This window comes from Amblyomma maculatum, chromosome 11, assembly GCF_055883805.1.
Source record: "Amblyomma maculatum isolate TAMU_Amacu chromosome 11, ASM5588380v1, whole genome shotgun sequence".
Taxonomy (NCBI): domain Eukaryota; kingdom Metazoa; phylum Arthropoda; class Arachnida; order Ixodida; family Ixodidae; genus Amblyomma; species Amblyomma maculatum.
Genome location: NC_139354.1, coordinates 124,686,369 through 124,714,063, shown reverse-complemented (window position 1 = coordinate 124,714,063; position 27,695 = coordinate 124,686,369). Strand labels below are relative to the sequence as shown.

At 45.3% G+C, this 27,695-nt stretch overlaps 1 protein-coding gene across 7 annotated transcripts in view; it reads left to right on the top strand.

Moving 5' to 3' along the window:
* LOC146174899 (uncharacterized) overlaps positions 1-27,695 on the top strand; it is a 266,551-nt gene that overhangs the window by 162,804 nt on the left and 76,052 nt on the right. For all 7 annotated transcript variants that reach the window (XR_014702011.1, XM_084584108.1, XM_084584110.1 and 4 more), the window contains 2 exons: positions 10,660-10,709; positions 18,792-18,872. Coding sequence is in view for 6 of the 7 variants with exons in the window: in XM_084584108.1 (XP_084440234.1) it covers positions 10,660-10,709; positions 18,792-18,872 (131 nt within the window). In the remaining variant the exon portion in view is untranslated. The remainder of the gene's footprint in view (positions 1-10,659; positions 10,710-18,791; positions 18,873-27,695) is intronic.

Sequence of the window (27,695 nt, the reverse complement as noted above, 5' to 3'; positions counted from 1 at the left end):
CCTCTGTGCCGACAGTCAGACTAAAGCTCTTGTAGGTTTGCTGTCGCATTTTTGTTACATGCACACCGCTAATAGCGAACAGGCGCTGGCACACACACACTAGCATACACAACATGCAGCACGCCCGCCAGCCGCCCCGAACTCCGATGTCTGCCACCGCGAAAGGAACGAGACAAGTGCTTAGGCGCACGGAGTTGAAAGGGGGAGGGGAAAGAAGCAAGCACACACAAAACGGAGAGCTCGCGGCCTACGCGGTATAGAGCGTGGCAGCGAGGAGGAGAGATGAAATGCGAGCCAGCGACGCAACCGCCGCTGTTTAAGAGGGAAGAGGGGAGCACGGGAGAGGAGGAGTCACTGTCTAGCCAGTGCGGCCCTCCACGCAGCCACCGCCAGCTGTCTCTGAGGGTGAGTCACCGTCTAGACAGCTCGGAGGGGGCCGTATACTGAACTGCCATCATTTTCTTGATATTTTGAATCGCTCAACTTAACCGACCATGCGTTTGTGCACCGGACTGCCGCCGCATTTTAAATGAAAACGCGAGTTAGTAGACGGAAAGAGGAGCATGTAGCCATAACCCAGCGCTCTCCTGCATTAAGGGACACATGGCGTAATAATTACAGTGCAGCGAAATCTGCATATTTGAAATATTAGGAGTAGTAGCTATTTTCTAAATTGGATACAATTAACACTAAGCATGCAGGCCATGTTGAGTGTAGAAAAATTGAAGGTCGACCACATGATGCGAATATTGAATGTTTGCACAAGGTAGACGAAAGCCATATATAACTAATATACAATCACTATGGCGCCTACATAATTAAGGCCCCGATGAGGTTATATAAAGTCCTGTTGATGCCAGGCATATGGCCCTGATCTGTCTATATAAGGTCATGACGATGCCATATATGCCCTTTATCAGGCCACATAAGGTCGCGAGGATACCATATATGCCCCTGATCAAGCAATATAAGGTCCCGTTACCCGTTCAGATATGGATTATATGTTGCATGATATGGCCAAATCTGAGCCATATAAGGGCAACATATTGCGCATATATGACCTTATCTGGCCCAGATAAGGTCTTATTTGCTGCCTTATATATTTGTATCTGGCAGCATATGTTCCATATCTGAAGCAGATATAGGATTTCCGTAAGGGCTACCAGCGCACATATAAACAAGAAGGGTTCAATGCTACTGAACCGAATGTGGAGCGAAAGCATTAGCTGCCGGTGACCGAGCGTCCTTCTTTCTTCTTCGCGGCATTTCAAGGTCAAACGTGGCCCTTCCCTTAACGACGCGACGGGTCGAAACCTGCCGCAGTAGTCATGTCGCAATAAAATTGTGCTTACTGCTCTACTGGTATGGCAAACGACAGGGAAAAAAGGCCGGTATCCTAATTTCTCGACAGGCTTTATTATGTAATGAAACCACGTGCAATGACTCATTAGGCAAGTGCTTGGCTCATATGACATGCCTCAACGCAATGGCGGACAAGACGTGAGTTGGCACAGGCGCATTCGTCTTGTCAAGAATATATACACACTGCAGCGTGTAGGGTTGAAATTAAGCCAGAATGAATACAACGCGTCTGCCCTCCATAGAGAAAATCTGCAGAAGCGAAAAGAGAGACCATGGATGCACAACGCTGAATACGCAGTAAGTGGCTACGTCAACTGAGCGTATGCGGCTATCTAGCATAGCTTCTTTTTTTCATTTCACGCACATTTTATTTTTAGCAAGGAAGGGATACATGGCGAAAAAGAGGGACTGGAGAGAAAGCTGCACAAGAGCAACTTGACAATGTTCCGGCCACCCAGGCAACAATGACGGACTGTTTGGTATAACATTTTCTTCAATAATTGCAGGGAGTAAAATTCATTACAGCCTCATATACAGATGCAGAATAGAAATAATATATAATTGTGCGCAAAACTACACATTGAATATTATACAATGAGTAAAATAAACATTATAGGCTGATTCATAATGAGAAAAAAAGTATAGGATAGAAATAAATTTTTTATCTTTGAGACAAGTTGTTTACAGAAATATTCCTAAGATATGCTTTTTGCCCAGCTTCATTACGGTCATGTTTTTCATTGTTAAGTCGTTTAGTGCGTTTGGAAGTGTGTGAGCAATTCGTTGACGGCCATAGTTAGTTTGCGAGAAAGGAATTTTCGATGGCAGTTGATGGTGGTGAGGGTAAGTATAATGCTGTTTCCGTAGATTGGCTAGTGTGAGAAAAAAATCGAGCTTTCCTTGTAACGCTCTAGAGTAATTTCTTATGAGTTTGAACTTGAACATATTGTCAGGTTTACTATTTTATATTTCTGGAAAAAAACTTCAGTATGATCTTAAAACAGTTCATTTTCTATTGCCCGAACGGTCCAGATACCAAATACCCAAGATAGATCCCGGTACCGAAGTAATGTGACAGGATATATTACTTTTATCTCAAACACACATTCTCAACGCTTGACGCTTGCCCTGCTTCTGTCCTGCTCAAACCTTCACCTACATTTATATGTAGAAGTAGAGCGATTTTGGCGCCTTGGTATCTTTACATTTCAAACAGCGCAAAAAAGACGGGGACAAAGGCAGGACGACACAAGAAGAGAGCTAACTCTCAGCTAAACATTTATTCGCTATGGTAGATTGCTTAAACGTATGGGCAAAAGAAACCACAGAAGGAGAAAGGAAAGGTTTAAAAGCGCGAAAAAACAACGAACATAAAAGTATGCCAAAAGCAGGCCACGTCTTTGCCATCTTCTTTCCTTATATGCAATCTATGCTCCATGTTCGTTGACTGGAAAGGTTAACTGTTCTTCCAAATAGCCGGAGTTTGCATTGGATCAAGTGTAGTCCCGATTCTATACGACATTTTTGTGAGCCATTTGGACCGATATCTGAAAATTTCTTTGGTTGGGCTTCTTGAAATGTCATTCATGTTTGTAGATGATTACTTAATTTTTGTGTATCGGTCGTCTTTCAACGCGAAAATTGTAAATGCTTTTAAAATTTTCAAGGAATGTGGCACCGGGCCAAAATTCATGCTTGAGACAGCCAAAGACGACCAGCTACAAACTTTAGATATACCGATAAAAGCTAGTTGTGGTTTAACTCTGGTCACCTCTAGCTGAATTGCGATAGCAAAATCGGAACTTATTTTCCCAGCTACATTATTCCCCTATCAAGCCCTATCAGTGTAAGGTGCTACATTTTGGGGACACGTAAGCTCATCCTTTAATAGTATGACGCAAGAGCGTAAGCTACCAGCCGACATAAAAATGGGAAGGGTTCAATACTTCTGAACTGACTGTGGAGCGAAAACATTAGCTGCCGGTGACCGAACGTTCTTCTTCTTCTCCTTTTCTCCTTTTCTTATGCCTTCGTCTTCTTCGCGGTTGTTCAATGTCAAATGTCGCCCTTCCAGGGACGATGCGAAGGGCCAGAACCTGGAGCAGTATTGCTATCGCAACAAAAATGAATAAACATCATATTTGCTGGCTTTACAACACGAGGTCCACGAAGCTCATCCTCAGTTTGAGCTCAGGGCTTTCTAAAGTAACAACTGTGTAGCCAAATCATGCCTCGAGAATATGAACAAGTCATGTTTTCACATCATAGACAGCAGTTTCGAAGCCAGGTCATTAGACTACGGGAAGCAACCTACCCGCAATAACTGTTAGCACGCACAGAAATCATAGTTCTGCAAAAAGAATGTAACAAAATTCCCATAAAGAAAGGTATTAGGCAAGAAGACACAATCCGTGAGGATGCGGCGTAAAGCCTTGAAGGCACCCACGCGGGTTGGCGGCCACTTCGAAAGGTCGGAACTGCCGGACAAAGTTCTGTCAAGGAAGCAGGAATGGATGCAAAATTTCTAATAAAGCGGCGAAAGTAAGAGCACAGCCCGAGGAAACTATGTAGATCTTTGATGGATGTCGCTTTCGGAAGAGCTGCTACGGCATGAAGTTTGGCAAGGTCTGGAGATACGCCTTCTTTGGAGCCAACGTGAGCGAGAATGGTGAGCTGGCGGGCGGAAAAACGACAATGTTTCAAATTCAGCTGCAGTCCGGCATCAGATAGGCAGGTAAAAATGTGCTTCAGACGGTAGAGGTGTGTGTCAATTGGAAGAAAAGACGACAATGTCGTCGAGGTAGCATAGACATGTCTTCCACTTTGGCCACGCAAAATGGCGTCCATCATCCGCTCAAATGGTGCCGGAGCATTACAAAGGTCCAACGGTATAACTTTAAATTCGTACAAGCCGTCGGGAGTTCAAAAGGCAGTATTGGGCAATCGGAGAGCTTGCCAGTATCCGGAACGTAAATCTAGAGAAGAAAAGAGCTCGACGGCTTGCAAACAATCGAGAGCGTCGTCGATGCACGAGAGAGGGTAGACGTCGTTGCCCATAATAATATTAAGACGGCGATAAGCGACACAGAAGCGGATATAAACTTTCTTTTTTACGAGGACAACAGGTGGCGCCAAAGGGCTGCTTGAGGACTGAATATTATGCCATTCTGAAGCATTAGGTCGAATTTCTCTTCAATAGCCTGGCGTTCGGTTGCAGACACACGATAGGGGCGCTGTCGTAGTGGTGCGTGGGTGCCGGTGTCGATTCAATGAGTGATTGTAGAAGTTTGACCCAAAGAACATTGATGAGAGTCAAAGGGGGAGCGAAAGTGATGTAGTAGGTTCAAAAAGCTGAGTGCGCTGCTCTGGAGGAAGATCGTCGTCGATGGAAAGGAGGAAGAAGTCTGTAGAGGTGGGAGCGGGCGCTGAGCGCAGTCGCGACAAAGTGCGGGTCGTCGTCAGGTTCCTCAGAGATCAGAAGAGATGCGATTGGCTGGATACTACCGAGACATTCATCATGGCGCAAAGCAGACGGGGAGAGTAATGGGTTAGAAACCCATAACAAGGAAAGGCCAGCGGAAATAGCAAGAACAGCGTAGGGAAATGGAAGGCACTTGCGGCGCAGGAAAGTATGGGCTGATGTGAAGAGAACGGTGTCATCGCCAACGGAGGCACAAGCGACACAATCAAGCACAGAAGAGCAGGGAGCAAGGTCGATATCTTCGGCGACGGGACATTTAGTACAAGAATTAGACGGATCAGCGTCTGGTAAGGCATCGGGCAACGTCGAGAACCCCACTTCAGTGCGAGTACAATCTGTAATACTAGCGTGGGCGCGAAGGCAATTCTGGATTACTACTCGAACGGTTCACGCTCCTAAAGGCTTGATATGCTGGGCGCTGGCCATTCGCAACGACAGTCACGCAATTGGCGTCTTCACTTTCTTTAAAGAGCTGCACAATTTTGCATTCATTACCGAAATCACAACACCAGTTTCATTAGAGCAATGACAGCAACACCCTCGACGAAAATTTCAATATTGTCGGCTGGTGAAAGAAGAGGACTTGGGAAGTTCGACGGAGTCGCAGTTCTCGCCTCAGAAACTGTAGCCTATAGTTTTCGTCATGTGAAGCATTCTGTCGACGTCGCATCGCGATAGAGCGGCGTCTCAGCGACGGTTAATGGCTGTCAGACATGGCTGAGCGGTCTGGGGAGAAATGACGCCAGCTTGGAGGCTTAGCAGACGCGGAATACTGAGGCGTCAAATACCACTACCCAGAACCATGAGCAGCTGGTGCTGACACTGGGAGACGGTTTGGCAATAACGGGAAATATGTCCAGCCAGCCCGCAAGTGTAACAAATTGGCCTGTTATCTGTCGTGCGCCAGGGATTGCGGGGTCTTGGAGCCGGTCGAATGAACTGCTCAGGTTCTCCAGCAGGACCAGGAGGCTGCTGAACGTAGGCAGGTTGTGGCGGAGCATATGTAGGTGGTCGGTCAACAACAGCCGCATATGTCGACGGGGCAGTGGCAGGCATGAATTTAGGGGCTGGAGGAACAAATTCAGCTACATGTTCTTGAATCATCATCATCATAATCAGCCTGACTATACCCACTGCATGGCGAAGGCATCTCCCATATTTCTCCAATTAACCCGCTTATGTGCTAACTGCATCCACTTGACCCCTGCGAACCTTCTTAAACTCATCCGCCCACCTAACTTTCTGCCGCACCCTCCTACGCTTTCCTTACCTTGGAATCCAGTTTGTTACCCTACGCGACCATCGGGTATCCTCTCTTCGCACTACATGTCCTGCCCATGCCCATTTCTTCTTCTTAATTTCTACTATAATATCGCTAACTAGAGCTATTTCTCTGACCCACTCTGCACGCTTCCTATCTCGTAATGTTACCCCTACACCCCTACCATGTTTCGTTCCATAGCCCCCTGGGTTGTCCTCAGCTTAAGTAGAACCCTCTTGATTAACCTCCACGTTTCAGCCCCGTAGGTGAGTACAGGTAAGATGCAAATGTTGTATACTTTCCTTTTTTAACGATACCGGTAAGCTGCTAGCCATAATCTGCGAGTGCTTGCCAAATGCACTCCATCCCAATCCTATTCTTCTTGTTATTTCCTTTTCATGGTCCGGATCTGCAGTTACCTGTCCTAAGTAGACATATTCGCCTAATTCTTCCAGTACTTCGCTACTTAATGGAAACTGCTGTTCCTTCCCGAGGCTGTTGAACATTACCTTAGTCTTCTGCATCTTGATTTTCCAGCCTACCTTTCTACTTTTCCTGTCTAGGTCATCAATCATTATTTGGAGTTCATCCCCCGAGTGCTTAGCAATGCAATGTCATCAGTAAATTGCAAATTACTGAGGTATTTTCCATCTACCCTTAACCCTAACTGCTCCCATTCCAATTCTCTGAATACTCTCTCTAAGCAAGCTGTGAATAGTACTGGGGAGATTGTGTCTCCTTGCCTACCTCCTTTCTTTATGGTAATTTTGTAACTTTCTTTATGCAGAACTATGGTTGCTGTGCGGCCACTATATATATCTTCCAGCACTTTCACGTACGGCTCTTCTATCCCCTGATTTAGTAATGCCTGCGAAATCAGAGGGTTCATGTTCTTGAATAATCTGGCGCAAACTGGGCGCTTGGTGTGATGACGGCTCTTCATGGCAGGACCTAAGGGAGTACTGGCGAGCAACTTCTTCCGAATGAAAATCTTGATTTATGGCTGGAGTGCAGAATATTAACTTGCACCTGTCAAGCCAGCAAGCGGCTCAATGTGCCGTGGTGTAATCGCGTGTTATGGCCATTTGTGTGTATAGTTTATCAAAACTTGGACACCGTGTGACAACTTCTGCGACGGTAGGGATATCTCGAGCTGTCAGCATCTGAAAGGCGTTGTCATCGATGCCTTGCAGAATGTGCTTTATCTTGTCGGCCTATGACATCTGTGCATTAACGCGTTTTCACAAGTCGACAACGTCCTCGATGAAACTCGTAAAATTCTCGCCAACCTGCTGAGACTGCGCACGCAAGCGCTGTTCAGCGTGAAGTTTTCTCACAGCCGGACGGCCGAAAACTTCTGAGAAGCTGGCTTTGAACATGAACCAAGATGAAATGTCCGCTTCATGGTTCCGAAACCATAGATTTGCTACACCGGTGAGATAGAAACTCACGTTGCTTAACTTAGTTTCCGTGTCCAATTTGTTTTAGGCGCTCACCCGCTCATTGTGTTTAAGCCAGTCCTCGACGTCATGGTCGTCAGTGCTGCTGAAGATGGCGGGGTCTCGCTGGCGGAGGGAGCCGGGACGATGATGGGCGAGCCAACTTGTACGGCTTGGTGGTTGCTTTCTTCAGGCATCGCAGGCGGTGGTAACGGGCGGCTGTGGAGTTCCAGTTCGAGAGGATAGATCTTAACCGGCAGCTCCACAGCTCCACCAAATGTAAGATGGGGGTTTATTGAGGCACTCGGACTTCGCAGATCAGCGACAGCAAACATAGTCAGGACCAACACACGAAGCGATCACGATGCCACTTACTCGAACGTTTCCTGTGCACTTCTTCCTATTCACAACGCATATACCCATCCGTGCATCGCAAGCTTGACGGCACAAAAATGTAGGGGTCGTAGCACTACACGCCATGAAGAAGGCCATGTTGAATGCACCAAAAGTGTCGCTTACCAGTTCTACCTCTCCTGCGGTGCCAACTAAATATAACAAAATTGACGATGTCCCAACACACGCCTTCAAGAGCACGTAGCAGAGCACGAACGTCCGTAACCGAAACAAGAATTCACGCATCGCGGCCCACTATCTCCGGTGCGAGGTGGGCTCACCTTTGTTCGGATCAACAAAACAATTGCCTCGCCACTTCGATAAGACAACACGAGAGGTAGTGGAATCTTTTTACACCACTAAACATCAGGACTCGCGCATCATAAAGCCGAACATATTTGTAACAGACTTTGAGATTGCATATCTGGACAGAAGATGGTAAAGAGGTGGCCTACTTTTCACATACTTTTCATATTCGTTGTTTTTTTTTGCACCTTTAAAAATTTCCTTCCTTTTTTCAGTAATTTCTTTAGCTCATGCGTATAAGTAGTCTACCATGTCAAAAAAACTTAAAAAATAGTCAGTGCTCATCCTGTATCGTCCTTTCTTAGTCACCATCTTTTTCGTCTCTTTGATATGGTCATGCTACATTTTTGACATTTATAAACACACTTTCTTCTGTGCACAGTAAGACATAATATCTGCTCTTTCATGAATAATATAGGGTGAAGTTTGTGGCGACACATTCTATTTTACAAGGGCTCGCAGAGTAAAGAATAAAACCACCATATTCATCATCAGCCATAATTATACCTACCACAGGGTTAAAGCCTCTCCCACATTCCTCCGACTAACCCGGTCCTGTGCTAGATGTGCCCACATGACCCCTGTGAACGTCTTAATCTCATGCGCCCACCTAACTTTCTGCCATCCCTTGCTACCTGTAAACTTAATTTGCTATCCTTAGCTACCACCGGTTATTATCTCTTCGCACTACATGTCCTGCCTATGACAATTTCTCCCTTTTAATTTTTACTATATAATGTCATTTAGTGGAGTTATTTCTCGGAAACACTGGACACACTTTCTATCTCTTAACGCCAATCCTAGCATTTTCCCTTCTGCGCTGTGGTCAATTTATCTATTACCCTTTCGACAGGTATTCCGTGTAGCGAAAAATCTAACATAGACATTTCGTCAGACGGAATTAAAAGCTCTGCATTAAAGTGTTCAATTTCGTTCCCAACATGCTGCAGAGCGCCTCTATTTTTCTTTGCCAGTAAAAGTAAATAGTGCCTTCTTATTGTATAACTGTATACTGGTGAGAGTTTGTAACGGGTGCTTTCAGAACCTTGCAGAATACTCTTTAAATGTATTGCTTTGCCTTTATGGAGCGATTATGGTAGGGCACACAGGCAGTTTCATTATTAGCGATGCGAGTTGAGTTGGCCCTGATTTGCTCTTTTACAGTCGAATTACGATGAAGGCACGCAAACATACACATACACTATATATATATATATATATATATATATATATATATATATATATATATATATATATATATATATATATATATATATATATATATATATATATATATGTGAAGGAAAGAAGCGAAAAGTCGGAGAGGCCAAGAAATGCATTGGGGCGTGTAATTTGTCATTTATTTTTGAAATTTTACTTCGATAATCACACAGATTAGTAATATAATCTGTTCAGGGGAAAGATAATTAAATTCAAAGTAGAAGGAAAAACAACGTGCCGATGGTGGGAACCGAATCCACGACCTCCGAATATAGCGTCCGGTGCTCTTCCAACTGAGCTATATCGGCCGCTGTGCCTCCCGCTACTTTCTTGGGTACTAATGTTGTTTGTATACGAACCTTGAGAGTGTTCACCAGCGCCACCCTCAACTGTAGCGACGGACGTGTAACGTCCTGTGTTACCGCCTGCGTCACGTAGAACGTGATCAAGAGGGAAGGTGAAAGCTGTGCTAGAACCGTCTTACGCTACCTATGGCTTCAAGACTGCCAGAGCCGAGACCCCCGTAAGCTACAAGCAGATAAGTGAAGGGGAAATGAGGGTGCTCGTTATAATACATGAAGGAAAGAAGCCAACAGTCGGCGAGGTCAAGGAAAGCATTGGGGATTTTGACGTAAACGACACTATTTTTGTGGTTGAAAGCACTGCAACATTGAAACCTGTGACACAAAAACACACAGGAGTTTAGTGAATGCAAAAACTATTCAGCACTCCATTGGAAGCTAGTTATTTCAAGTTCGACAGATGAATTAAACACTCGGGCATTTTTTCAAGTGATAATTTAAGCCAACCTAATGAGAAGCAAAAAGCTTGTAAGAAACGCGTAGGAAAAGCTTGCAGGAAAAAAATCTTGTACGAAACGCAAGAAGTTTGCATCTTTCCATATTTTGCCATTTTTCTTATTATACCCTAAAATTACCATTCAAACAGTACTGCGATATGCGTTTTATACATCAGCCAACATTAACTTTCCTTGACAATGTCCCACGTGTAATATTTAGGCAATTTGATATTACCTGATATAGAGGTCAAAACGCTGAAAAATGTTTACCTAAGGCCAATTAACGTTTCATGCGCAATAAATGCAGTATATTAGTGAAAGGTTATTTCGAACTATCGAAAGTGGGGTATATGTTTTGTTTCGTTAAGATATTAAATTTTTCATTTTCCACGTGCAGTTTTCACCACTCCCAAGCCCCAGCCTCCTTGCGATGACATATACAGAGGGGTGAGTAGGAAGTTCCGAAATAACTACAAGGCGAATATTTATTTTTTCCGTCCAAGGAAATGGCATAAGTCTTTGTTTCATACGCAAGTTTTTCTTTTAAGTGTGGCAAAGCTAAAATGTTAAAATATACTGTATGATTTAACATAAAAGATAAAATGTATCTCCACTATCTATTCCGTTACTTTGTGATGAACTCTACTTCTTAAGACACGTAATAAACGAATATACGAGGAAGTCAAACGGGTAATGAACTAAAATGTGAGAGAAAATCATTGACAACAAAACAAACGTTTAAGTGGTCGCTTTCATGGACGCAATTATTTTTCCATAAAAAAATGAAAATTTAAATTGTGTGTTTCCGCGTCTTTTAACTAAATTGTTTCAACTAGCGGCCGCCTGTGGAACCTGCAAATAATCTGTCGTTACACCACCATGCCGGAGATGTTGTCGCAGGGAGAGGCAGATCTCACAACATAACGCGCCCAAATGGTCCCTCGTTGTATGCTGGTTGCTGACACGTGAACCTGCGTAATCGATTGGTGGAGCCGTCACCATCGAGATCTTGACATGACCAGCACACTGGCAGGACTGCTAATGGGGTTCGAGGCGGAGTGCGGTAGTTGTCCGTTGCTGTTTGCGTTGGAACACAGAGAGAGCGACGCTCAAATTCACATTTTCTTCGAACAACTGCTGTAAATAGCGCCCTCCGCTGGGTATTTCGGTATTTCAAAAAGCCACAATTGAATTCTCCTTTTCTGTTATACTTTTTAATACATTTTTGACAGGAAGAGAGGATGCTTAAGAGTTTCCACGCAACTGAGAAAACTTACCAAATTGAAATCGGCCTGCATAAATCTTGCGGCAATGGCTGGCGACCACGATTATATAATTTTGGTAGATTCTCGGCTTTTGAAAGGGAAAAATTCCGTACGGACTTACACGTGTGTGGTCCTACGGCGCGCGAAGAGGTGCAGCGCAGAAGCCTAACCTCGATAGAGAACATTTAAATTGCGTCGCACATCACAAGCCGGTGAAAGATATATGACGCCTGCATTTGTACCCTAGTCAAAGGTGCAGCCTAACCATAGTTATTCTTAACTGTGGTTATCGTACTACATACACTTCGGTAAGCGTAAATCATGGTTCGCTGTTGTCACACAGCCTGCCACCTTTTTCTTTTACTGCATCCAATCGGCATTTGCTTCCCACAAACGAACTATCGCGATCATAAAGAGAGCAAGCGGAATTAACAATTATCTTAGCTATTTTCAAATAGCGTTTAGGAAGCCATCCGAAGGTGTGCCCACGCTGTCCAACAAGAGCGCTACCCCGTTGACGACAATCCCGCAAACCAACCGCGCTAACACCTCGCCTACGGCAGGTCCCGAGCTCCGGCATGCGAAACACGTGCAGGAATTTGTAGTTATCGTTAATATTAACCAATGCAATAATATTGCCACCTGACGGTTCGAGGTAGCGCTTGAACGACAAAGAAGTCGGAGACTCTCGCGCGCTTCGGCTATCTGGGACTGTGAACTCTTGAGCTTGTGTCTTCGTGTTACCGTTTCTCGGGAACCTCTCTCTTGACTGTGTGTATCTGCCCCTGTTGCCGATACCCATAAATCCCTGTCTTCGTGACAGTTCTGGTGGAGCCGCTGGGTAATTGTCCTCTCAATGTCGCACACCCCTCCGCGAACCAACGACACCGAGCATTTGCCTGTGGACACGCCAGTTCATCGCGGCAGCCGGAGGAACCTGGGCCTTCCTCCCGAACACGGGCCCTTGGAGTCCACTTCAACAACGAGCCTCCGGCCAGCCACGCAAAACACTACGACAGTCATGCAAGGTACTCCTGTTTGCGTTCAAAACCCCCGAGTGCCGAAATCGTTCCATGGCACTGCGCATGAAGACGTTGAGGATTGGCTAACTCAGTTCGAACGAGTCGCCCCCTTTAATCAGTGGGGCGACAACTTAAAGCTACGGAACGCCATTTTCTGCCTGGAAGACCATGCTTTGACATGGTATGAGAAGCGAGAAGGCACAATAACATCATGACCTCAGTTCCGCCGTCTTATCGTAGAGGAGTATATCAGCCTGGATAAGCGCGAACGAGCAGAACGTGCTCTACCATCTCGAAAACAGATGCCAAACGAGTCCATCATGATGTATGTTGAGGACATGACAAAACTATTTCGACGTGCGGATCCCAACATGTCTGAAGAGAGAAAGCTGCGCCACCTTATGCATGAGGTTAAAGAACAGCTTTTTGCTGGTCTTGCACGTAGCCCACCAACTACAGTTACCTCATTTTTAACAGAGGTGGTCACCATGGAAAAGGTCCTACACCAGCGCCGCTCGGCGGACTGCGACAGCCCAATCCTCGCTACGACTGCTGCCGAGCCTCTTACAGCTGCTGTAAGCAATACTGAATAGCTCCGAGATCTTATTCGTGCGATTGTACGCGAGGAGCTGCAGAAGGTTTGTGGCACGTTCCAACCCAGAGTGATTCTCTCGCACATATGATCCGCGAAGAGATTCAGCAAGTCACGCAGCCATCTCAGCATGTTGCTGAAGCTCAAAGTACCCCTGTTCCTGATTATCCTCGTCCGACTTACGCTGACATTCTCCGACGCCCAGTTTCCGTCCAAGCTCCGTTGTCTACGATACCACCAACCCAGTGCATGCCCGTCCAGCAGCCAACGCAATACATTCCTGTACAGCAGCCAACGCGGTACGTGCGGCCACAGCGATCAAACATTCGACGAACGGACGTCTGGCAGGCCCCTCGGAGCCGCCGCCTTTGCTACCACTGTGGGGAACCCGGTCACATTTTCCGGTGGTGCCCTTATCGGGAACTCGGACCGGACGGTTTTTACACCAACGCACCTAGACGCACGTTCGGACAACTACCTCGTGACATTGGAGACAACCTCGCACAAGAGAGCCTCCGGATGGCGCGCCGACAATCCAGGTCTCCATCCCCACGTCGGCAAACCGCTTCAACAACTGGTAACTTTCCGCGAGCACCGCCTGGTCGCTTGCCAAGCCCCCACCGGGAAAACTGTGTAGAGCGACCTCCGGGGGCGGGGCCGCTAATTGTCAGCACAAAGAAGGCCCCCCAATGAGAACAGATACGGATTTTGGAGCAGAAACGACAGCGTTTGGTTCACGAGACCGGCTATCGCTAGACATTCCTGTGTGCATCGATGGTCATAATGTCAGCGCTTTAGTGGATACCGGAGCAGACTTTTCGATTTTGAGTGGGACACTGGCAGCGACCCTTAGGAAGGTTATGACACCATGGTGTAGCACGCAAATACGCACGGCTGGGGGGCATGTAATTACTCCTATTGGACAGTGCACGGCTAGAATCCAGATTCCGACGTAAACGTTCGTTGTCAGCTGCGTCGTTCTCCGGGAATGTTCTCGTGATTTGATTCTCGGTGTGGATTTCCTGCGGGAATATGGCGCCATCATCGATCTCCGACAGCGAACGGTCTCGTTCTCAACGGAGAAAGCGGCTGCCAGCCCCACCGATGGCCAACGTACGTGCGCCCTACGGGTTTCAGCCGAGTGTGTTTCAGTGCCTCCCCGCTCCAGCGTGTTTGTGAGTGTTGTGTGCGACAGGCTTTGTGACGGGCCGATAATAGCTGAAAGCAACCGTTCTCTTTTATTTTCTCATGGCATCTGTGCAGCTCGAAGCTTAATTATTCTCAGCAATGGTCACTCTGAGCTTCTCGTCACGAACTTCACGAATGAATCTCGCCACCTCTATCGCTCTACTGCCATCGCTTTCGGCGAACTGTTAAAGGAAGTTTCTGAGTGTTTTGCGTTTGACGTTATTGATACTCCCAGTGTTCTAGACCACATCGATGTTAGCAGTGACCTTTCTTTCTGTCAACAACGCGCCCTGCGTGCCTTACTGCTGGAGTGCGCCCCGTGCTTTGCCTCATCATCGAAAGTCCGGCAAACTTCTATCGCCAAGCATCGCATCTTAACGTCTGACGATGCCCGAGTTGTGACAGACCATCATGCTTTGTGTTGGCTAGCTAGTCTTCGAGATCCACCAGGACGTCTTGCACGGTGGAGCCTTCGTATGCAGGAGTTTGATTGCTCTATCGTTTATAAATCCGGACGTAAACATGAAGATGCTGACACACTGTATCGATCACCCGTGGAGTTGGCCCATGACTGTACGGATGAAGACGGCCATTTTCTTGGCATTATCAGTTCCTCTGATTTAAAGGCCCGGCAACGGGCTGACCCAGACCTCAAAACTGCGATCGATCATCTGAAGGGTTTCGATTCTACAGTATCTCGACTGTTTGCTAAGAACTTGTCATCCTTCTGTACGCGCGACGGAATCCTCTACAAGAAAAGCGCCGGGAACAGTGACCGAGCCTATCTTCTAGTGATCCCTGCAGATCTCCGCGATGAAATCCTTCATGCTTGCCATGATGAACCCACCGCTGGACACTTGGGCTTTGCACGCACTCTTACCAGAGTGCGCCAGGCCTACTACTGGCCCAAACTTACCGCCACCGTTCATCGATATGTTAGAGGTTGCCGCGAGTGCCAGCGACGCAAGACACCGCCATTGAAGCCAGCGGGTTTCCTGCAGCCTATTCCCCCCACGCTAGTACCATTCGACCAAATTGGTATGGACTTTCTTGGCCCTTTTCCTCTATCGTCAGCTGGCAATAAGTGGATTATTGTGGCTACAGATTATCTGACACGTTACGCGGTAACTATGGCGGTGCCACGTGCAACATCCTCCAAAGTGGCACAATTTTTCATTACGCAGATTGTCCTCCGCCATGGCGCCCCTTCATACGTCCTTACTGATCGTGGCAAGGCATTTACAGTGCGTCTTCTTGAAGAAGTTTTCCGACTAAGCCAGACACATCACCGAAAGACTACTGCTTACCATCCTCAGTCTAATGGCCTTACTGAGCGACTAAACAAAACAACAGCGGACATGCTCGCCATGTATGTTGATGTCCGGCATAAAACATGGGACGATGCCTTATGTCACATTTGCATATAACACGGCTGTCCAAGAAACAACTCGATTCACTCCGTTTCGCCTAGTATACGGACGCGATGTACAGACCATGCTCGAAGCTATGCTGCCATGTGCGGCTGACGACCAGCTGCTTACCGCTGACGCAGAAGAATTCACCAACTACGCTGAGGAAGCTCGCCAACTCGCCCGTAATCACATTACAAAACAGCAAGTAACAGGTGCACGCCGATATGACGACCGCCATCGCTATGTCGTGTTCCAGCCTGGTGACAAAGTCTGGGTGTGGACACCTGTCCGGTGCCCAGGCCTGTCAGAAAAACTTCTGAATCGTTACTTCGGACCCTACACAGTGTTGCGTCGCCTCTCAGAAGTTACGTACGAGGTTATTCCAGACGGAACTGTACCGAGTTCTAGTCGTCAGTGCTCGTCTGACCTGGTGCATGTGTTTCGCATGAAGCCGTATTTTACCCGCTGAAAGTCATATTTGCCATCCGGAGCAGTTTTTTTTTCTGTGAGCTTGCGGTTTTTTTTTTTCCAAGGGGGGGGGGGGGGGGGATAATGCCACCTTACGGTTCGAGGTAGCGCTTGAACGACAAAGAAGTTGGAGACTCTCGCGCGCTTCGGCTAGCTGGGACTGTGAACTCTTGAGCTTGTGTCTTCGTGTTACCGTTTCTCGCGAACCTCTCTCTTGACTGTGTGTATCTGCCCCTGTTGCCATAAACCCATAAATCCCTGTCTTCGTGACAATATAAAGTCAGAGATTATACTATCTTCCATGATGTCCTTGGAAAGAATAGAAGAAGGCGGTTTTCCAAAGACAATTTGTGCACCTGTAAGTGCCTTCGAATCTTGCCAAGCACTGCAGGGAATACAGGGGCTGTAACCGTTTGCTTGCTAAACTACTAATTCGTCTAGGCATCGTAATCGTTTGACAAGACAAGTGTCAGAGTCTTACCATATCTCTAAGAATCAGTATACTTGTGTCAGTGACCTATCTGTTGTCTTGCTTGAACGGCAGTTTTCACATCTAGGCGCGCCTGCATATTTGCATAAGTTTTTATGTTATGTTTTCTTTGAGTACATTTTCTGCATTTCTTAAATAAACGCTTACTTGCGAATTCGGCTTTGATGTCGTCTTTCTTGTCCCTGCCTTGTGTGCGCTCCTAATTTTCAATAGTACCGGTAAGCTGGTAGTCATATTCTGCGAATATTTCCCAAATTCGCTCGATCCCAATCTGATTCTCCTAGCATGGTACAGACCTGCCAACCATGACCCCTTATAGTACTGGATAGCAATCTTATTTTGTTGTGAGAGACTAGTAAGTGAGTAAATTGGTTACGAAATGTCCATTACTTTTTGATTCACTCATTAACTACTTACACGTTTCCTTAAGTGATAAATTCCTTTTTCCGCAACGTATGCTTCAGAAATGTACAATTCTACATTGTTAGTCGGAGATGTTTTTGCTTTTGGAGCAGACGTTTCACAAGCACAAGGGCATGTCGATTCGTAGCAGTGGCTTTGAAAACATGCTCTTAATCACTCGCTCTGCACGTCAACCACGGCCGGATGGGCGCCGCGCGCGTAGCAACGCGAGTGAGCCTAGCCCTATCACTCACCGTTCGCCAAATTAAGATGGGCGCTGCTAGGTGGTTCGCAGCCCGGTGAAATAAACGATAGCAGCTACTAGTCCTTGGGCATATTATTGAATTCTCCGGGCTGGATCAGGTCAGCGTGTATGTTGTTGTCGTTGGGATGGTGTTAAAGAGGATAAGCAAAAGCTCAGCTGATTCTAACAAGGCCATCACCGCTGCCTCGTTCTGAGATAGTTGAATTGAAGGAAATGTGAGAGAATAAATAGACAGAATTCAAAGAGCAGTGATGAATCTGCAGTTGAGAAATGGGAAATCCTGAGAGTTGCTGCTGCACACTGTACGTCGTGCACCCCTTGTGAAGATTTTGCTAGCAAGGCCGGAACTCGCGCCGTCCACTGCAAACTTCCTTTCCTCGGCGCGCATTCGTTGCACTGCTATATATAACTAACAATATTATTATTATTAATAATACTAATAATAACAAGTTAGTAAATGAGTTCACGCGGAAGGAAAGGCGCAGTATCTGTCACACGTTCTCCGGCAAGTGTGAGCTTGGGTAGTGGTTAGAGCGCCCGTCTCGGCTGCGGGAGGTGGTTAGTTCGAAACCCATCGCCGGACACCCACTGGTAAAAATGGGTACAAGCGTCCCCCGGCCTGGCGATCGGCTTTTCCAGGGGTGTGCGTTTGGGAGAAGCTCCGTAAACCCCGCTGCGCGCCCCTCCTCCGCAGTGGGCCCAAACCCAGTTTCGAACCTCGCAGCCTGCAAAGGTGGTTCTGTTTGTCTTGCAAAGGTACTTCCTTTGACCCTCACCTGAAGCGCCTCAGCTGCAGCAGGCGTTCTTTGACGCGCGATCAAGTGTAGGATTACAGATGGCAAAACGCTAAATAAGAACAATCTCCAAGAATCTCTCGACCAGATTTTATGCACAGATCACACGCACCCGAGATTTTTACCATGAGCCGAAAAAGGCATTCATCTTATAAAGAGACATACTTCGCAATAGCCGTCGTCAGCCAGCGAAGCGGCGGCGAGTGTAATGCAGGCATGCAAAACAAATAGAAACCGAATGATGGTATGGAGCCATCGACGCGAAGACCAAAGAGCCCTAGGTCCTAGTTGTGCTGTGCGACGTCAGTGTACGTTAACAATCCCCAGGTTGTTGCCTTGGTGGACTTAGGAAGAACGATAAGAAAATCGCGGAACGAAATTCAATGTTGAATAGAATACAGCCGTTATTCGCAGGGACAGGCTTGATCATACTCCAAAACCAAACCTCCAAACCCAAGACACCCTAGCTAAACTATGCAAAATCATACTTATTGCAGCTTTCACTCGTATCACTAGGTTGCAGCCATGCTTAAATCCCCACATTTTGTTTTTCACGATTGAAAAGTAGAAACTGGAACGTTATTTTACTATCTGTTATCGATATGAAAGTAAACCTATCGTTACCTTTCAGAATGGTTATGCAAAAGAGTGTCATCACACGTGTCCTGGCCTTGATGGAAACGTCGCTTACAGAGACAACACCCCATGCATTGTAAGTATGAGTGTTTAGAGCACAATTTCGTTGGTGTTTTGTAATCTTTAGGATGCATATCTGAAAAGTAATTTTGTAGTTATGCTTACAGGTAAGTGAGAGATAGTTTGGTTTGGTTTGTGGTGTTTAATGTTCCAAAGCGCCTCGGGCAAAGAGACGCCGTAGTGGAGGACTCCGGAAATTTCGACCACCTGGGGTTCTTTAACGTGCACTGACATCGCACAGCACACGGGCGCCTTGCTTTTCACCTTCATCGAAAAGCGGCCGCCGTGGCCGGGATTCGATCCCGCATAACATTGGAACCTTTAGTCAAGCGCCCTAATAACTGCACCACCACGGCGGGGCGTGTGAAAAGATTGAGTTTCTGTCTGAATACGAGTCTTTTAAGTGGGGTTGTCCCGGCACTGCACTTACCTCCTTCTGGCTTTTTAATGGAAAAGAATACCTTACAACAGCAGTCGACTAAATAAATGTTCAGGTATCGCGCTTCTGCTTGCTGCAGTATTTTCTTCCGTCTTTCTCGGTGTAGAGAAATAAAAAGAGTTTGAGCGCGGAAGAGAGAACCTGCATTGTACATCATCAATATCATCGAAAAAATTCAAAGGGTTTAATTAACGAACTGTGCACGTACATTTACGTTAAATATTTTAAAATAATTTTTGTCAAACATGACAAAGTTTTTGCACTATGTTTTTTAAGAAGCAGATTTTGTACCCAGGGCTCTCTACTCTATGGAAATACAAAGCCGTCATAAAGACGTTGCACGCGTAAATGTTTGGGCATTCCATGCAAAGCCGCACCGCTATTAGTCATAGTATTGACGCTTAATAATTGTTTGTAGCTATGCGAACACAAAACTCTGCCTAGATCAGTGCACTCAACCTTAATGAAGATCTTAACATTAAGTTAAAGTTAAATTGGTTCACAGGAAGGGAAAGGCGCAGTAACTGTCACACTTGCTCTGTGGACACCCGAACCGCGCCGAAGGGAAGGGAGGAAGGTGGGAATGAAAGTGGAAAGAGAGAAAGAGGAGCCGTAGTGGAGGGCTACGGAGTAATTTCGACCACCTGGGGATCTTTAACGTGCGCTGACATCGCACAGCACACGGACGCCACTTCGTTTCGCCTCCATCGAAACGCAGCCGCCGAGGCCGGGATTCGATCCCGGGAACTCCGGCACAGTAGTCGGGCGTCTTACCACTGCACCACCCCGGCGGGGCAGATCTTAACATTGAAGAATAATAATTGCACACTGCAGACCCTTGTGTGCAAGCAAGCGCCGACGGAATATACAAGCAAGAACAAAGAACAACAAATAAACAAAGCAAGAAAAAATGTGATTCAACTCAACTCAAATTTTTATTCTCATAAAATATATGAAGGAGGCGAAGAAAAAGGCTGCACGGAAGCAGCTTGAGGAGCCCTCGACTAATAATAATTAATAATAATTGGTTCATAGGAAGGGAAAGGCGCAGTATCTGTCACACTTACTCTGTGGACACTTGAACCGCGCCGTAAGGGAAGGGATGAAAGTGGGAGTGAAAGTGTAAAGAGAGAAAGGTGAGCCGTAGTGGAGGGCTACGGAGTAATTTCGACCACCTGGGGATCTTTAACGTGCGCCGACACCGCACAGCACACGGACGCCACTTCGTTTCGCCTCCATCGAAACGCAGCCGCCAAGGTCGGATTCGAACCCGCTGGACCACTCCGGCGGGGCGGGCCCTTGACTCCCTTGCAAGAAACAGTGCAGTACTGATGCACGCACGATCCCTGAAGGCGTTAACAATTATTTAATTTTAGATGAGAACTATTTTAAATGTAGACACAATACACAATCCTAAATCGCTGCGCTTGTATATTTGCACCGAAATGAAAAAAAGATTTTTGAACAGCAGTGGTTTTCAACATTCCGGAACATTTTTCCCTCATGAATGAAATTAATAGTGTGATAAAGCATCGAAAATTCATTTCTTGCAGAAGACGATTATTGAAAAGATACGAGGGTAGGAAGGAATGAATTCTTTAGCGGTTAAGTGAAGCATACTTAAGCATTGGCTTTCGATGCAGTTTAGGAGTGTAGGCAAGCGGAGGTGAAGCATTTGAAGCCCAGAGTTTCTTCTAGGTCGAGGTATTTTTCAAAATTTTGTGTGTCGTGTGGAACGTGAAGGTATTGCTTCGCGCAGATTTGAGAAGTTAGTTAATGCCGCGCTATTTTTTATATTGCCATATTAAATTAGCCGGAGCAAGTTATATCTGTACATATGCTGGATTCTTCTGATCTTATGGTTCTGAAAATATTCTGTGGTGTGTTGTGTGCATAAATCCTTTTTAATAATACGCATAGCCTTCTTCTGTTAGAATAATATCCTGTTGAGGCTTGAATTAGTTGTGCACCGCACTAAATAACATTAATTTATGTGGGAAGCGAACAATGATTTATAGAGTATTAGTTTTACTGACGATGGAAAGTTATAACGATCTATTAATGAGCCCACCTGTATTAATTATTTTTTTAAGAACCAAATGCTCATTATTTTTCCACTGAAGTGCGTTGGAAACATAAACTCTCAGAGTTTTACAGCTGCTTACGATTTAAATATGAGTGGAGTAAAGATTAGGAAAACATTTAAAGGCCTACATCTAGCAGGGAAAATCATAGCTGTTTAGCAATTACTTTTGATCTGTTTTCTTTTGACCAGTTGCTAAATTTATTTAGCTGATCATTCGCCTTACTAATTAAGCCTACTTGAGAAGCAGACGGAATAAGTATAACATCGGCATGCATTATGAATATTACATGTTTCTGATTGATGACGATATCAAAGGCTGAAGAGATGCCGGCTTAGAATGCTTCATTGAGGAACACCTGAGACATTTTCATTACTTGGGAGTTTTCACCATTTATATAAACAGACTGGGGTCTGTATACTAGATAAAATTTTATGATGTAATATTGTCACGTAGAGGTGACAAGGCCGTAGGCGCCAAAAGAGGACACAGGCGAGACATTATTGAAATTAACTCTTTATAGGGCTGACTTCTGCCCGCAAAATAACAACTCGGTTGCGGCGATAGCAGAAAACGGGCTCTCCGGCCGTCGAACTGAGAATACTTCGTGAAAGAGCAGGCGAAACGATTTGGCTTCAAATTTGCTTGGCATGTCAACGGCAAAATATTGGTCAGGAGGAAGGAAGGGGACTCCGCCTTTGCCATTCGGTCAGAGAGTGACCTTGCTCTGCTAGCCCAATAACTCACCGTAAACTGAAAACTAAATATGGAGTATCACGAATTACTACTTCCCCATAAAGTAAACGGTTGCCTCGACCTAAATAATTTCTCTGCCTTACATATTAATGTCCGATCTCTGCGTAACAAGTTTGATGACTTTTCATATTTTGTTGACAGTCTGCAGCACAATTTTGATGCAATTCTGCCTACTGAAACATGGGCCGTATGCGATGCTGACTTGGTGAAACTGCCCGGCTATGATCCTTGTTTCCTGAATCGTCCTTCTCGTGTAGGGGGTGTTGCCATTTACGTAAAGAACAGTGGCCTTCATAGCGAAGTTTTACCTGAGTTCTCTATAATGACTCCTGACTGTGAAATGCTCGCGCTGAAGACTGTGGACAAAATGGATTTTGTCGTTTACAGGCCGCCGTCAGGTGACCCAGATAAGTTCTTAACACATCTCGACAAATTTCTCGATTTTGCCGCTGAAGCCCAATACTCTACTATTATTGGTGGGGACCTCAACATTAATACACTTGCACCTTCTACTATAAATCGCCAATTGAATCACACAATTGCTTCCAATGGTTTTAGAAATCTTATCACTACACCCACAAGGATAATAACGACGCCAATCAGTACAATTGACCTTTTTATAGTAGAGATTGTCTCCCCCGTCATTTCTGCCGGTACTATTGCTTGTGACCTTAGTGACCACTGTGCCATTTTCGTATCCATGCCACATAGCTGCTCACCAAGTTACGCACAACCAAATAGTTTTGCTCATCAATGTATAACTGACGTGACACTTGCCCGATTTCGCGAATCTGTACGCGTTGCAGATTGGAACTGTGTTTTTGCCTGTTCTTCCGTTGATGAATCTTGTGAGCTCTTTTTAAGTACTTTGAAAGACATTTACAATAAGTGTTTTCCCTGGAAAACAAAGAAATAAAACACAAAACTCCGTAAACCTTGGGTGACTCCAACACACGTCAAAACGATGAATCATAAGTCTAGGCTCTTCAAACGCTTTATGTCCACTCGGAACCCTGATCACCTTACAGCTTTCAAAAAACACCGCAACAAGTTAACCAACGAACTGCGAAGATCTAAATATGCCTATCAATCGCGTATCCTCACTAGCAGGGAAGGTCCAAAAGCATTTTGGAAACTTTTAAATGAATCGTTTCTTAACAAGAATAAAAATACGCACTTAGGTCAGCTTGTGATCGATGGCTTGCCCTATTCCCGCTCTTTGCTGGCAGAAAAACTCAATGACTTTTTCACAAGCTTTAGACCGAGTGGTTCCGTGGTCGAAGCACTTGGGTGTCTCCAAAATACAGGTTTAGAGACATTTGCTTTTCATTTAACGACCAGCGAGGAAGTTTTTAACGTTATAATGAACCTAAAACCTACAAGTTGCACCGATTTCGATGGCTTCCAAATTAAACCAGTTAAATTTGTTTCGGATCTCTTAGCACTATGCTTAAGCTACATATTTAACTTGTCGCTCACATCAGAAATTTTTCCTGCACGAATGAAATATGCAAACGTAACTGTTATTTTCAAAGGAGGCGATAGAAACAAGATGACAAACTATAGAACAATTTCTATTTTCCCTGTTTTTTCAAAGGCTCTTGAAAAAGTTAATGCTCAAGAGAATCGATGGGTTCTTTTCTAAACATGCCTTAATAAATGCCAGTCAGTTTGGATTTCGAAAGGGCAAGTCCACGGAATCTGCTTTACTCTTACAAAAGGAAATTATTTTAAATAATATCGAAGCTAAAAGTTTGACCCTTGGTATTTTCATCGACTTTACCAAAGCTTTCGACCTTCTTAATCATGAAATACTACTCTGTAAACTTGAAAGCTATGGTGTCCGTGGTCTTTCCCTCCAACTCCTTCGTTCTTATTTAAACATGCGCCAGCAGGTCGTTTCGTTCGATAATCATAAGTCTAGCTCCCTTCTCATTCAATGTGGTGTCCCGCAAGGTAGCCTTCTCGGACCGTTCCTATTTAATGTATATGCTAACGACCTTCCGTGCATAGCTTATCATACAAGTTGTATTCAGTACGCCGACGACACAAGTTTTTTTCTTAGAGGATCTGCCGATGAACTAATCAATAGTGCAAATCTGGTTCTTTGTGCTCTCCACAAATGGTCCACAGCTAATGGTTTGGTAGTTAACTCTAACAAGACCAAAGCAGTCTTTTTTCGTCCCCTTAGCCAGGATATTACAGTAAACAGTACTCTGCATCTAGAAAATAACATTATTGAAATTGTAGACAAGTTCAAATCACTCGGTATTGTATTCGACTCTCGCATAAGGTGGTCTGACCATATAATGTATATTGAAAGCAAGCTCACTAGATCTGTTGGTTTTCTCTCGAGACTGCGCAACGAATTTTCCTCAAAGCATAAGCTCCTTATTTATCACGCTTTAATTCAATCTCACATAAACTACTGTCACCTCGTTTGGGGTACAACATCCAAAACAAATCTAAACATCATACTCGGTCTCCAAAAGAAGGCAATTAGACTGATCGCTGGTGCATGCTACACTGCCCATACAGAAACATTATTTCCGAAATATAGGATTAATCGTGTGCATGTCATGTTTGAGTATCGTCTACTTCATTGCCTTAAATTGTCACCTCAATGCTTAACTGACTTCTTGAAGAATATATCTGGACTTAAGCCTTACGAGAAACCCTTTCACACCAGAAGTAAACAAATATGGGACGTTCCTCGAACGAGGACGTTATACGGTAACCAGAGCCTTCGTTTTACTTTACCATGCATATTAAATCATTATAGCATACACAACCCAAACTTCTTTACCGCGTCAATTAAGGACTTTAAGCTATATTTTGTCAATTCCGCACTGTCTTTCTGTACTTTCCGTTCCTTGCCTTAAACATTACAAGAATAGTCACTTCATTTTCATTACGTTCTGCCATATTTCGTGCATGCTGTTACACTATTGAGGGTCGTTAATTTACTGTGCTGTTTTTTAGCTTGCTGTTTCATTTGTATATATGTGCTCTTTCTGTGCTTCAAAATTTTCATGTTATATATGTATATCTTCGCCTTAACGTCACACGTCCTGTTGCTCTGCCATTACTGGGCCTCGGGCATCTCTCAAGCTATCGCTGTAGCTTTTCGCCCGAGGCCCATTTCCTGTATATTACTGGAAAAAATTTTTTTTCAATTTTTCAACTTGTCACACACGTCAACGCTCAATTTAAAGGCGGCAAAAAACCATCTAGATAAAACCGCAAACGTGACTATCATAACCTGAAACATGGTCGAAACGCAAGCGAGTAGCTGGAATCTTCGAGGTACATCTTGACGCAATTGCGCGACAAAAATAATGATAAAGCTTCGTATCGCGACCACCAGCATGAACAAATACAGAAACAATCTGCGCACTTGAATCACAGTGATAAGACTCCATGCCGGCGGCTGTCGAAAAAGAAGAAATAAAGATTTGAATAGATCGCAGCCATATCAGAGACCCCTTATCTCACAGCGTTCAGGTTTCTCAAGTAAGAGTCTGTGGTTTATGTGGCCAGAGCTTGTAAAAAAAAACAACATATTGTTACGATACGGCAAGCCGATGAAGACAGGAGACAGAACATGACCGATGACGATGGTAGATGACGTTTAATGAATGTTCGCGGGCCTAGCGCGGGCGCTCCTGCCCGCGCCACTGCCCGCTTCTTCTTCCTTGTCGTCCGTAACATGACCCGGAGCTACCGAGCGATCGTCCTGATCGTGGACGAGGAAGTTTAGCAATGTTAATGATTTTATGGCGTGATGCTGGGCGTGTCTGAATGCCTGAAGAAGAAGAGGAAGAATAGAACGGCTTGCCGGTACGATGCATGGGTGATCCGCCTCCCTTGGAGCTGTCAACCATCCGTCACCAGAGTCCATGGGACCTATGGCTCGAGGTCACGTCGGGCAGCTTGGGCGGGGGTTGCGTGTTCCTTCGGTTCCTTCGGGTCATTCGGGTCTTTCGGGTCCTTCATCTCGGTTCTGATTGGTCTGTTCTCCTTGTCTTCAGGTCCGGGCTGGGGGCTGGGCGGTGGTAGTTGTTCAGGTCTGGGCTTGAAGGGCTGGGGCGAAGCTGCTCGGCGATGCCCCTGGGCCCTCGGTGATGGTCCGGGCTTGAAGATGGCCTCGATGCTCCAAGGCGAGGATGGGGATGTCGTGCCCCGCACCTCCACCAAATGTTACGATACGGCAAGCCGATGAAGACAGGAGACAGAACATGACCGATGACGATGGTAGATGACGTTTAATGAATGTTCCCGGCGGGTCTAGCGCGAGCGCTCCTACCCGCGCCACTGCCCGTTTCTTCTTCCTTGTCGTCCGTAACAATATATTCTCATGGCTAGAAGTTTCTGCTCAAAGCTAGTTAAGAGAAACTCTTTTTGATCAAGGAGCGCTAGGTGCGTTGACCCATTTTTTTTAAAACCATATTGAAGCTTTTGTATGATTTCAAATTTAGAGCTGAATGATGCTAACTGATTGTGTAAGACCTTTTCGAGCCCTTTTAGGATACGGGAAGAAAGGAGATTGGGCGGCAATTACTGATATCTGGCTTATCCCCTTTTTTTGCAGTGCCGTAACTATCGCAGTTTTCATTCTATCTGGAAATGGGCTTGACGAAAAGCATAGGTTGTACACGTGGACTAAGACAGGAGATATATCATGTAAAACATATTATACTGGATAGATCTTTAAACCATCTGTATCGCAACCCATATGTCGCAATTCATGAAAAGCTGAGCATAACTCAGCTGCTGTACACTGTTTTAAAAATACTGTTTTGTTGTGCAGAGAACTTGAAGATTTGAGGATGAGTTAACGATGACTCATGTCCTCTATGAACCAAATAACGGTTAAAAGTATCAAGTATATCCTGGCCTTCTACACTTTAATGATCTAAACAAATAATTTCCACTGCCTCCGATTTTAATTTTTGCTCAAGACATTATTTACTCTACTTCAGAGTTTAGCAGTGCTTCCGGAGCATGATGAAAAAAGTTGCAAGTAGTGGTTTTCTACTGATTTCTTCAACTCCTTGTTAACCTTGTTTCGGAAAACTTATATTTCTTTTTAGATCTCAGGGCTCGCAGGCTCGTAGGAAACTTGAATAATGGCGGTCATGTTTTTTATTTTATTCAGGAGGCCTCTAGTGACCCAAGGTTTTCGATTATCTTTATGTAGCTTTGGTTCTTTTCTATGAAGTTGTCTGTATTACAAATGCATCAATACACTTATTAAAAGATTTTCCTGCACCGCTCTCATACAGGACATCCTACCAGCACATTAGTTGCAATTTCTATTTAAATTCCTGAAATGATGTATCAGTGTTTCTTTGGAGTGTGTTTACCACTCTGCGGCTACCCTAGGCGTGTTTCGTCCTAAGAAACATGCAAATAGGCATGTCATTACTCACTGTCGACGTCGTGTCATTATTCTGTCGACGTCGCATCGCGATAGAGCGGCGTCTCAGCGACGGCTAATGGCTGTCAGACATGGCTGAGCGGTCTGGGGAGAAATGACGCCAGTCTGGAGGCTTAGCAG